We start from the raw sequence: 12,934 nt of genomic DNA, 5'->3' as shown, positions 1-12,934 counted from the left end.
AGTTCATTTCCCACACCCCCCTCTAGCCAAGTCTGTCTGCTGTACAGGTACCCAGCAAGAAACTCCAACAACAAAACCAACCCGCCGCATAGGACAGACCTTAGAGCCCTTCTGTCTTCGAATCCTAACAAGGGCCGTACTAGCCATGGAACCTTGGGCACATCAATTCTAGGTTCCTGTTCTGGCAAAGAAAGACAACATCCCTATCTCATAGAATTGTCATGTGCCTTCCAATGCTTTTCTTCTTCCTAGATTTTCTTGTAGCCCCGGCAGACCTCAAACTCATTATGTAGCTTAGGATGATCTTGAACCTCTGATTCTCCTGACTCCCCCTCCTGAGAGCTGGGATTACAAGTGGGTACCACTGTCCTGGTTTATGGAGTGAAAGGGTGAAACCCAGGGCTTCATGCTTGTTTCATGGCCTCTGACAGCTGAGCTACCACACATAGCCCTTGTTTTGTTTCTTCAGACTGGGTTTCATGTAACCTCCATTGGCCTCAAAGTTGTTAAGTAACTGAGGCTGGCCTTGAACTCCTCATCCTCCTGTTTCTACCTCTCAAGTGCTGGGGTTATGGGGCATGTGTTACCATGCCCAGCTCAATGAATTAAAATGATAAAATGTTTATATTGATGCCTTGTGCAAATATTAAATGTGTTATACAAATATTAAATGCAAAAGGAAGACTTTCATTCATTCATGACCAGATAGTATGTGCCAGGCACCATTGGGGTACTGGGGACCCAGCAGTGAATAAGGTAGGTGAAAATTCCTGTCTTTATAAAGTTTATATTCTAGTGGTAAGCAAAACATAGGGCCTGAGAGGTGCAGAAATGTACAGGATTGGCAGGACTGCTACCCGAGCACCTGGTGCACAGTGGGGCTCAGGAGATGGCAAGGGAAGGAAGATCTGGACGAGTGGCAGAGTGGAATCCCTGGCAGAGACACTGGGCTACTGAAATCCTCAGAGAACAGTCTCCATCATCATCACCATCCAGCAACAGCAAACACACGTTAGCCCAGAGCAGGCACCATTCTAGTCTTGTTTCTTATTTAATCCTTATCAATTACTAGGACTTCAATGCTATTGTTCTTGCTGATTTTTTGTTTGTTTGTTTGTTTGTTTTCAGATGGGAACTAGAGCAGAAATGTTAAATGACCTGCCTCATAGAGCTGAATGAGCAGGGACCCCAGCCCAGGTCATCTGGCTCTGGGGTTGGGAGGATCAGACCTGTAAGCAGCGAGGCCAGGACAGGTTGTGAAGTCTCAGGACCATGCAGAGCTTGGGTTTCAGACAGAACGGAAGGAATGTGTACCCCACTAATACTTACACACCCAACACCCGCTACATAAACCCACGATTCAAGGCTGTGAAGGGCCTAGAAGGAACACAGCACTCAGCGGTGGGGAGCTCCACCCAATTGCCTCTTTGCTCCACTTGGGGGCTGTCAGCATCATGGAGACCCTGGCAGTCAGAAAATAATAAGGTCCTAGCCTCCTGGGACCTTAAGTTATCATCTTAATACCTGTGATCGCACCCAGAGACCACAAATGAAATAAGAGTGTATATTATAACCCTGAGATGCTTTATCAGAAGCACCAAAAACTCCACACTGCAGCCGGAGGCCAAGAGACTGGGAAACGGGCAGGTATGGCTGAAAGGCCCAGAGAGAGGTGGGACTCATAAACTCGCTGCCGCAATGCCCAGAAAAGAGAAGCCTTAGCAGTCTGCAAGATTCTACCACATCTTTTCTAACCTTAACCTTTCCTGATGCCACCCAGTTCTTACCCTTAGCAAGGAAGAAACTGTCAGACCAGATGTCAAAAGGGGAAATTGAATCTCCGAGGGAAACAATGAAACGTTCAAGATCACATACAGGGCTAGGAGACAGGTATCCAAGAGTCATCCCCCGCCTCCACGCTTTGTAATACTAACCAGAGAATCAGAGGGAGGGAATGAGTTGGAGGCAAGTAGCAGTTAGAGAGGCAGCAGCTAATATGCAAGGATACCCTTGCAGAATTCATTTTTTGTTTTTGTTTTTTTTTGGGGGGGGGTTCCTAGGGGCATAGGCAGACTGAGGACTTAACATTTGAGGGCTGTCAGCATCATGAGACCTTGAAAGTCATAACAACAGGCAGTTTCCTCCACATTATCTTCAGGGGACCACACCAGGCAGAGCTGGGCCTCCTGAGAAATCCACCAACACTGTATTCCGTCTGTGGTGTGGTCAGCCCACACCCCCTCATTCCCAACTCCAGGCAAGCTGCCTTCTAAAGGGAGAAGGATCAAAGCACCGGATCCACACATGGAGTCACACAGCACAGCACTTAGCAGTTTCCAGTCTTGATGATCTCCCCACTCCTGTGCTGTCACATATAGTACAGAGGTGGGAGACCAAGGTCCAGAGACAAAACACGACTCTCCAAAAGTCTATAGCAACGCAGGCTCAGAAATCCAGGCTTCTGGACCGGAACACACTGGGGGGAAACACTGTTGCTTCCTTTGCTGAACCTCCTCTCAGGAAAACTAATATTCATTTCTAGCTGGGCTGCACCTGCTGAAGGACATTGGGGTGCTTCTATACAATGGAAGCCCCACAAGTGCATGCATGGGGTTCTGGTCTGTTGGTCCCTGATGTGTTACCAGCCCCTAAAACACTGTCTGTTCCATAGTATGTGCCCAATAAATATGGCAAGCGAATGTATGTCCAGAGAGACAAAGCTGGGAAAATGGCACAGTGAGAGAAGCCTAAAGATCAGGAAGCCACAGGCTTTACTTTCAGATACATGAAGGGCTCATACTGGGATCAAGTCTTCTGTGAGGGCCTATTATGTGCCAAGCACTGAATTTGGTGCTGGGGATTCCGTTAAAGAAAAGCAAGTCATCCTCGGTCTTCAGTCGTAAGGCAGGGCTGCGGAGGTGATACATTTTTCCCGGTCTGAGCTGCTCTGAAATCATCTTGCTGCTCTGAAGGTGGCGAGCTCAGCGGGACTGCAGCGCTCATGCAGGGCGTAGGCCGCCCACCTGTCAGAGGCTGTGCCAGGAGGACGCAGGGTGTTGGGGGGGGGGGGAGCTCCACCTTGGCTGAGGTCACTTCCCACCCCCAGGTTCTCTGCCTACAAATCCCTGCAATCTTCTGACGCTGTAGACTCGGATCTCATTATTTTCTGACTTCCAAGGTCTCATGATACTGACAGCCCCCAAATGTAAGCCTTCAGTTTGCCCACGCCCTACGACCCAAAATTAAAACAAAAAGTGAATTCTACAAGGGTATCCTCAGTAGGTGGCTGAGAGTGGGCAGTGTACCCCTCCCCACCTCCTAGAAGCTGCAGGGGCACAGCTCAGACACAGGGGTATCGGGGACGTCGCGAGACTGAAGTCCGAGACATCGCTGACAGCGCCGGAACACGTGACTGGCTGTCGGGCGTGCAGCCCGCGGAGCTGGGTCTGATCTGTCACGTGATGAGGGGGCGCCATGGGGTGATGTGAGATACGAGGCTCTCAGATTGCGTGCAAATGACGCATTCCAAATCCTTTGGGCAACTAGATTTCAGGTCCAATATGAGATGTTCCGGTACAGAGGGGGGGCGGGCTCTCGATCCAGGCAGCCTCGCTTCCGTTCGGCTGCAACTGCTTCCGACCTCCGCCTCTCCCTCTAGCGAGGAAGAGACAGGACCTCGTGCGCATGCTCGGAATCATCCACCGAGGGGCGGGGCTGCAGCTGCGGGAGCAGGATGGGGGAAAGAGAAGGGAATTCCAACCTGTAGAACTTTGGGGGGGTCCTATGGTCGGGTTCTTCCCGGCGACTGTGGATGGTGAAAGGGGCGGGACCTCTGGAGGCTCGTGGGGGCGCTGGGGTTCGCAGGGTGGGGAAGGGGGTGTCAAGTGTGAGAGAGGTGCAGGACTTCCAAACTTAGGACCTTGAGGCCCTTGGGGCTCAGTTCCAGGGACGGGGCGCTCCGGCCGCCATGCGCGACAGGACCCATGAGCTGAGGCAGGTGAGAAACTGGGGCCGGGAGGGCGCGCTGGAAGGAGAAGCCGGGGCCGGGCAGGCGCGCTTGGATCGAGGACTCCTGGTTTGGGGTCCGGGATGGGTGGCTGATGGCCAGAAGGAAAATCCCGGAAGCCCATGGTTCCTGCGGGACGACAACCGCAGCGAGCAAGTGGTGCCAATGACTCCGGCCCTGGCAGGGGGATAACAGCTCGGACGATGAAGATGAGGTTCGAGTCGCGCTGGTGGTGCACCCAGGTACCGCCCGGCTGGGCAGCCCGGATGATGAGTTCTTCCAGAAGGTAAGGTCCGGAGGACCGAGGAGTAGGGATGACTAGAGTACCACTGATGTCTTCAGTTCCCTTGATGATCCTCCGTAGGTCCAGACAATTAGGCAAACTATGGCCAGACTGGAGAGTAAAGTCCGGGAGTTGGAGAAACAGCAGGTCACCATCCTGGCCACGCCCCTTCCCGAGGAGAGTAAGCGAAATCCGGGCTCACGCACGCCAGCCCGGTGGATTATGGGGGATGTAGTTTTACATAGATGATGGCCAGGGTGGGTTTGGTTTTGGTTTGTGCTAGAGGCTGTGGTCTGGAAGTGTTGGCCCTCTCTCGTTTAGGCATGAAGCAGGGCCTGCAGAACCTGCGCGAGGAGATCAAACAGCTGGGGAGAGAGGTCCGGGCACAGCTAAAAGGTGAATGAACTTCAAGGGCCTCAGCCAGATCATCCCCGGTGATTCAGCCTTGTTGGTATATCGGGGGAGTTGTTGCCTACACAATCCAGGTCACACAGCATGCCTGGGTCTAGGATCTCTGCCCTGTGGCATCCAAGCCATGGTACTTTTCATAGCACATGCTGGCCTCTCAGATTCCTTTATTATTATTTTAAATTTAAATTCAGTGTGTTTTTTGAGCAGACAGATGAGGAGTTTCTGAGGAGGCTTATTCACACTTGTGGGAACCCACTGATGTAATACAAAGAAAACCTTCTCTTAGAATTTCAGAATTAGCCTCCTCCTCCCCCACTTCTTCCTCCTATGTAGACCAGGCTGCCCTCGAATTCCCAGAGATCCATCTGTCTCTGCCTCTTGAGAGCTCAGATTAAATTAAAGGCCTGCCCCAACTGTGCCCAGCTGGCTGATCTCACCCCCTTCTTCTTTCTTTCTCCTCCTGGTTCCTTTTTCCCCTCCTCCTCCCCCCTCTTCCTCCTTCATCCTTATGTGTTACTGCTAAAATACATCCCTGCTCATAAGTCACTTTGTAATAAAAATTCTGTGAAGATAAGAACCTCCTTATGATATAGCTGGAATGTAGGTGTGGCCCTGTGTTCTGGTCCCCAAACAATTTTTTAATTCATTTAAAATTTTTTATTATATATTTTAAACTTTATTATCTTTTTTGAGACTCAATATGTAGATCAGGCTAGCCCATACAGAGATAAGCTGGCCTTCCAGTTTTTACAAGTCTCAAGGCAGACCCCCCCTTTCCATCAACCCTTGTATTTCTCCCACAGCCATCGAGCCCCAGAAGGAAGAAGCTGATGAGAATTATAACTCAGTCAACACAAGAATGAAAAAAACCCAGGTGGGTTTTGTTTTCCTAGAGCTAGGGCATTTTATCAAGTGTTTCTTAGGTTACTAAATGGTGACTGTGCAGCCCTTAGAGACCTTGATTCTGGGATCTCTGTTCTGAGGATTTTCCATGGGAAGAAGCTTATGCTTAACAGAGAAAGAATTTGGTAGAGGTAGAGGATCCCAGTCTCAAAATGCTCAATCTGTCTTAGCACCGCGCCTCCTCCATTCAAAGCGAATTTGCTGTGTCAGGCATGACTTAAGCCTGGCTGTGAGAGCCATGAGTTCCCAAAACTGAAATGGGGAATTTGAACTGAATAGGGAACAAAGATATTCCTCATGTAGGACTTGGAAGAAGAGACAGAAGTAAGTAATGGTGAGTGGGGCTGGAGAGCTGGCTCAGCAGTTAAAAGCACTGGCTGCTCTTCCAGAGGACCCACATGGCAGCTCACAACTGTCTGTAACTCAAGTTCCAGAGGGTCTGACACCCTCACACAGACATACATGTAGGCAAAACACCAATGCACATAAAGTAAAAATAATAATAAAAAGAGCCAGATGTGGTGGCAGAGGCAGGTGGATCTCTGTGAGTTTTAGGCCAGCCTGGTCTACAAAGTCAGTTCCGGGACAGCCAGAGCTGTTGCACAGAGAAACCCTGTCTTGAAAAACCAAAAAAAAAAACAATAAATAAAAAGAAAAAATGGCAAGCAAGGACATCCTTGGCCCCATAGAAAGAATTCAAGAGAAGAGGGGCTGGCAGGTGGGTCAGTGGGTAACGATGTCAGCTTCTGAGCCTTATAACCCGATTCAGCCCCAGATCTATGTGGTCGAAAGAGAACTGACTCCTGCCAGTTGTCCTCTGACTTCTACATATTTGCCGTGGCACACATGCCCTCCTCCGTGCACACACACTAGAGAAATATATTAACGTATAATCCAGGGACTGGAGAGATGGCTCAGCATGTATCACTTCCGAAGAGGAACTGAGTTCAGCTGATCCCAGCACCCACATCAGGTGACTCACAACCATCTGTAACTCCTGCTCTAGAGGCAGGCCTCCGACCTCCTCGAACACTAGCACTACTCACAGATAAACGCACTAAAATATGTATTTTTAAAAACATTTTTAAAAGGAAAAAGGAATTCTGGGGCAGCGGTGAAGTGGGAGTCACATCAGGTAGTTTCTTAGTGAGGAGATTTGATGTGATTTGACTGGGCCCCTCTGGGTGCACAGTGAAAAGTGGTTGGGGGCTGGAGAGATGGCTCATGGGCTGGAGAGATGGCTCAGAGGTTAAGAGCACCGACTGCTCTTCCAGAGGTCCTGAGTTCAATTCCCAGCAACCACATGGTGGCTCACAACCATCTGTAATGAGATCTGGCGCCCTCTTCTGTATACATAATAAATAAATAAATCTTTAAAAAAAAAAAAAAAAAAAAAAGAAAAGTGGTTGGGATTTGTGGAGGTCAGGATTGGAGTATGTAAGGAGGTTTGAGCATCTTGAAAGGGTGCAGGAGCGGGAGTTCAGGAGAGTACAGTTATTTGAGGAATCAGGAGAGGAACAAGGGGGTAAGACACCTTCCTTACAAGAGGGCATCTGTGGTGGTTATTGGTGAGAGGGTCCTGTTGCTCCATGGTAGTAGCATGGTGCCACTGAGGCACTTGAGTGTATCTGCCATCTAAACAGCAGTGCTGGCATTCAGCAAGCCTTCAACAAATGCACACCAAGTGCCTGAGTGCCAGGCTTTTAAACTAAAAATTCTACCCTTGAGATATTTACATTCTAGTGGGGCAAGACAGTCACCAAGTAAGTATTTTAACTTTTACTTATTTGAGTCAAGGTCTCACTAAATAGATCTCACTGGCCTGGAACTCACTATGCTGGTAAGGCTGCCCTCACACTCAGAGGTCTCCTCGATTCTGCCTACCCAGTGCTGGAATTAAAGGTGTAGGCCACTCTACCAGGCTTAAATTATTTTATAATCTAAGAAGTATTAGAGGACAAAACAGCATAAAAAGAGGGAAAGTGCTGGAAGGGAAGGAGTATAATTTAAATGAGGGCGAAGAGCAGAACTGAGTCGTAGTTTGTGCTTAGCCTGCATGAGGCCCTGGTTTCAGTCACCAGTATACAAAAAGGATGTGTTTGTTTGTTCTGTGAGTGTGTGTGTGTGTGAATGCACACGCACACCACGGTACTCGTGTTGAGGTCAAAGGAATAGGCTCTCGCCTCTTCCCCTTGCCGAGGTGCGGTCTGGCCGTGTCTGCCCATGAGGTGGGGTCTGGCCGTGTCTGCCCATGAGGTGGGGTCTGTTCATGTCTCCCGATGAGGTGGGGTCTGGCCGTGTCTCCCGATGTACTAAGCGTCTCCTGCCTCCACCTCCCATCTCACTTTAGACACGCTGGGATCACAGTGGCACACCACCACAGCTGGCTTTTCACATGGTTCTGGGGTCGTTAAGTGTGAGCTGTCATGCTTGCACAACTACCATTTCCACAGGCTCAGCCGTCTCCCTAGTCCCACCCACCCCCAAATAGATTTAAAAAGTAAGTAAGGGCTGGGGTGTCAAACAGTTATTAGAGTGTTTGCCGAGCATGCCCAGGGCCCTAGGTTAGATTTCCACCACCACATAATGCAGCTCCCTGTTGGTCCACCCTGGGATGACAGCAGGCCAGCCTGGGCTACATGGGACCCTGTCTCAAACCAAATAATAGTAATAATAATCAATCAATAAGATCGAAATTAAAAACTCAAAAAGAGGTGAAGCCAGACATGGTGCACACCTGTGATCACCGCACTTGGAAGGTAGAGACAGGGTCAAGGAGTTCAAGGTCACCCTTAATGAGCTTAAGACCAGCCTGAGCTATGTGAGACCATGTCTCACAACCAACTAACCAACAAAAATAAGTAGGATGGGGCTAGAGAGTTGGCTCAGCAGTTAAAGTACCAGCTGTCCTTCCAGAGGACCTGGTTCAATTCTGAGCACCCTCGCGGTGGCTCACAGCCTTCTCTAACTCCAGTTTCAGGGGTCTGACACCTTCTGGCTTCCACAGGCACCAGGCACATGCACACTGATGAACATGCAGGCAAAATGCCCATCCCCATAAAATAATGATAAAAAATTTAAAAGTAAATGATCGAAGACTTAAAGGTGCTTGGGATGGGCATTTTAGGCAGGCAGAAGGGGCCGTGTGCTAAGGCTGGTGTGAGCATGTTTTGTTGAGGAAGAAACCACTGGGGAGGAAGGAGAGAGAAGGACATATTGAGGAGTGGGTGGGAGGAGGCAGAGTCATGGGCATCATGGGGGCCCTGGTAAGGCCTTTGGTTTTCGTGCTGAGGAGTGAGGGAGTCTGCTGAGCCTCATGTGGTTCCTGCTGATGCCCCGCTGGACTTTCTGTTCTTAGCACGGGGTCTTGTCCCAGCAATTTGTCGAGCTCATCAACAAGTGCAACTCCATGCAGTCAGAATACCGAGAGAAGAACGTGGAGCGCATTCGGAGGCAGCTGAAGATCAGTGAGTTGGGGTACCCGGCCTGCCCTCCGGGCTTGGGTGTGCAGATCAGCCCTGAACTTGCCTTTCCTGTTACAGCCAATGCCGGAATGGTGTCTGACGAGGAGCTGGAGCAGATGCTGGACAGCGGGCAGAGCGAAGTGTTTGTATCCAATGTAAGTAGCCCCGGCCAGCATCCCTCTGTGGGCCTTCCATCTTTGAGTCCTGGTTTCTTTGTATGGAGGGCAGACCAGGGCCCAGACGGGAGTGAATTAGAATGCTGGGGTCATAGGTTAGAGGGCTGTTCCAGAAAGAAGCTCAGCAGAAACTTTGGACCCGCTGCTGGTCTCCGTGACATCTTCTCCAATTCCTGTCTGCCCTCCAGATACTGAAGGACACACAGGTGACACGACAGGCCCTGAATGAGATCTCAGCACGACACAGTGAGATCCAGCAGCTAGAGCGCAGTATCCGTGAACTCCACGAGATCTTCACTTTTCTAGCAACCGAGGTGGAGATGCAGGTGGGTGCCCAAGGAAGCCCTGTGCAACCTGAAGCCCTAGCTGTGACCTGGAGTTAAGCTCCACCCTTAAGACACTCACCTGGGCTTTTATGCTCTTCCAAGCTCAGGCATGCTCCCAGGTGGTCCCCACTTCATGCTTAGCCAAATTCTACCCACCTCCACGTCTACCCTGATGGTCACATAGCACCCCACCTGTGCCTCCAGCTTGCCCATCACCTAGGCATGGCCTTGATCATGACTTCTCTTCCTGTGAAAGAAGCCCCCCCCCCCCCATGCTGTTAGAGCTGTGGAAAGCTGTCCCTGGAGGGCCAACCTGAGTCTCTCGAAGGTTGGAACGGCACTCTTAGGCCTGGCTGTAGAGGTCAAGGTGAGCTTCCAGCCTTGTCCTGACCTCCTGAGCTGAACTCCACAGCGCTGCAGCTGTTCTCTGCTGCAGCTGGTAGTCATGGGCTTTCATCCCGTGGGAATACCAGAACCAAAGCTGGTATTGCCAGGAGGAGGCAGGGAGAGGGATGGAGACAGGCCTAGAAGAATGGGTACATTCAGACGAAAGTTTACTGTCTATGAAAAAGGTACTAGCCATGTGAGGCAGTGGCTGCAGGCCTCCACTGCAAATGGAGGGTATATGGGACAAAGGAGCGAGAGGAGGGCCAACATGGCGGTGGTGGGGCCTGGAAACCATGCTCCCACTGAACATTGGTCAGCTCTCGCCCTGCCTTACCTTTGTTAGCGTAGGTTTTTTCTGCCAAGAGTGTCTTGACTAGGCCAGGCGGTGGTGGCTCACACCTTTAATCCCAGCACTCGGCAGGCAGAGGCAGATATATCTCTGTGAGTTCGAGGCCAGCCTGGTTTGCAGATCGAGTTCCAGGACAGCCAGAGCTATACAGAGAAACTCTGTCTCAAAAAACAAAACAACAACAACAACAACAATGTCGATTATTTCAGTAACTATTCCCGGCCTCCATGCCTGGTGATCCCTCCCTCTCCGAACTATCCCTTTCTCTGAGTAGGGGGAGATGATCAACCGTATTGAGAAGAACATCCTGAGCTCAGCAGACTATGTGGAACGTGGGCAGGAGCATGTCAAGATAGCCCTAGAGAACCAGAAGAAGGCGAGGAAGGTAAGCCTCGTCTCCTGCCCCAGCCTTGGGCTCTCCAGAGGGACTCTCCATGACCCTTCCTCTCCCACAGAAAAAAGTCATGATTGCCATCTGTGTCTCTGTCACTGTCCTCATCCTGGCTGTCATCATTGGCATCACCATAACCATTGGATAATGCCACATGTTCTTGGTGAGATGTGGTGGGCATGCCCCGTCCCTGGCACCAGGCTGCCTGCCTCCTGTCGGACCCATTTCTTTCTCCTTCCCTTGCAGGCACTGGGAGAGCCAGAGACCCAGCATGTGTGGAGCAGGGCAGGCCTCCAGTTGAACCCACCCTCACACTGGCCCTTGTGCAGAGGGGCATATGGTGGTTCTGGGGTTGGCAGCTGCTCCTTCATGGAGTCCTCCCCTTCACACCACAATGCCTGGGAGAGAGTTTGCAATGTCCTGTTTGTCTGGGACACATGGTTTTGTAAAAAATTAAAAAAACAAAAACAAAAAAAGCTTGACGCCGCCTGTGCCTGTGTGTTCCTGGAAAGACTGGCCCAGGCCTCCAAGTATCCGTCCTCCCTTCTCTCCGGCCATTGCTGGTACTGGACCCAGTCTAGACAGGCTCAGACCAGACTTCTGGGTTTTTTTTTTTTTTTTGGTTTTTTTTTTTTTTTTTTGGTGTTTTTTTTTGTTTTGTTTTGTTTTTTTTTTTTGGTTTTTTTTTTTTTTTTGGTTTTTCAAGACAGAGTTTCTCTGTGTAGCTTTGTGCCTTTCCTGGATCTCCCTCTATAGCCCAGGCTGGCCTCGAACTCACAGAGATCCGCCTGCCTCTGCCTCCCGAGTGCTGGGATTAAAGACGTGTGCCACCACCGCCCGGCGCAGACCAGACTTCTGTAGAAGCCAACCACAGCTGGCTCTGTCCACAGGGTGGCTGAGGTGGGCCAGGGGGAGCTAGCACCCACAGCGGGGATACACATCCCTGAAACAATAGGCTGCCTAGTCCAGTGCCGGGACATGGGTGAGGTGTGTGTGTGAGAGGTACCAGTGGCATGCCTGAGGCCAAGAGGAAAAGACATCTTGAGAAACTCATGACCAGACAGGAAGACTAGTTCTCAGTGGGGACATTTATGTGGAATGTTAAACATAATAGAGACAGGCAGCATAAGAAGTTGCCAGGCAGCCGGGCGGTGGTGGCGCACGCCTTTAATCCCAGCACTCGGGAGGCAGAGCCAGGCGGATCTTTGTGAGTTCGAGGCCAGCCTGGTCTACAGAGCAAGATCCAGGAAAGGCGCAAAGCTACACAGAGAAACCCTGTCTAAAAAAAAAAAAAGAAGAAGTTGCCAGGCAGAGGAACCAGCAGGCCAGGTCCTGTGACCAGAGATGGGCATTGCCTTTTATAAGAGGAGTGTTTGACCCATAACCCCCACAGTAGCTGCCTGATTTATGGGGATTATCCAGTGGAAGTAGGCAGAGGATCCTGGAGACTGTTTTGTTTTGTTTTGTTTTTAATAAGGCACATGAGTTGAAGACCCTGATTCTGTTTCAAGGCCAGCCTGGTCTACATAGCACATTCCAAGCTATTCAGAGCTACTTAGAAGGACTCTGTCTCAGGGGAAAAAAAGAATCCCAGCATTCAGGAGGCAGAGATGAGTGGATCTCTATGAGCTTGGGCCCAGCCTGGTCTGCATAACAAGCTCCAAGACTGCATAGAGAAATCCTGTCCAAAAAAAAATTGTTTTTTTTTTTTTGTGTGTGTATGTACACAGGCATGCATGCAGAGGTCAGAGGTTAAACTTGGAGGGATAGGTTCTCTTCCTCCATTGTAGGTTCCAGGGTCAAACTCAAGTTGTCAGATTTGTGTGGCAAGTGCTCTTACCTGCTGAACCATCTCGCTGGCCCCTGATTCTGAATTTTCAAGAGCTTGCCCTCCAGGTGCCTAGTTTCCAGAGAAGAATGTAGCTTTTTTGTGAAGAAACATGGTTCAGGAGTAAGCCGCTCCTGCCTCAGGCTTGGTTAGATTCAGTGGTTCTTGACTTTCTAGCCACCCAGTCCCATCCTGCTTTCAGTCCCACGAGACACCACAGCTCAGGCCCCGCTCCCAAGTCATGAAGGGCTAGAAGAGGCAGGCTAGTACGCTTCCTGACTATCTGGGGAGGGATAGAAACTGGGATTGGCCAAGTGGACCCCTGCTGGTCTTCACTGGGTAGCTGGCAGCCAGCAGCTGGAGTGTTGGCCTTAGGCTGCCTGCTTCTTGCTGTCTGTATATGGGATGTG

At 50.4% G+C, this 12,934-nt stretch overlaps 1 protein-coding gene across 1 annotated transcript; it reads left to right on the top strand.

Annotated features, from left to right (window-relative positions):
• Positions 1 to 3,665: 3,665 nt before the first annotated feature.
• Positions 3,666 to 11,172, top strand: Stx4 (syntaxin 4). Its single transcript, XM_059266230.1, has 11 exons — positions 3,666 to 3,997; positions 4,191 to 4,292; positions 4,371 to 4,470; positions 4,611 to 4,685; positions 5,504 to 5,574; positions 8,962 to 9,070; positions 9,146 to 9,222; positions 9,432 to 9,569; positions 10,580 to 10,690; positions 10,761 to 10,859; positions 10,943 to 11,172. The coding sequence occupies exons 1-10, from the start codon at positions 3,968 to 3,970 to the stop codon at positions 10,842 to 10,844; spliced, it is 897 nt and encodes a 298-aa protein (XP_059122213.1). The 5' UTR covers positions 3,666 to 3,967; the 3' UTR covers positions 10,845 to 10,859; positions 10,943 to 11,172.
• Positions 11,173 to 12,934: the final 1,762 nt, after the last annotated feature.

The sequence above is a fragment of the Peromyscus eremicus genome, chromosome 1 (genome assembly GCF_949786415.1).
Source record: "Peromyscus eremicus chromosome 1, PerEre_H2_v1, whole genome shotgun sequence".
NCBI lineage: Eukaryota > Metazoa > Chordata > Mammalia > Rodentia > Cricetidae > Peromyscus > Peromyscus eremicus.
This window is presented reverse-complemented; position numbering and strand designations above follow the sequence as displayed.

Bases quoted from the DNA above. Each gene is read 5' to 3' on its own strand.
- Stx4 (XM_059266230.1), top strand. From the start codon at position 3,968: ATGCGCGACAGGACCCATGAGCTGAGGCAG. The intron at 4,293-4,370 runs GTAAGGTCCGGA...GATCCTCCGTAG, and splicing joins ATGATGAGTTCTTCCAGAAG to GTCCAGACAATTAGGCAAAC. The intron at 4,686-5,503 runs GTGAATGAACTT...TTTCTCCCACAG, and splicing joins GGTCCGGGCACAGCTAAAAG to CCATCGAGCCCCAGAAGGAA.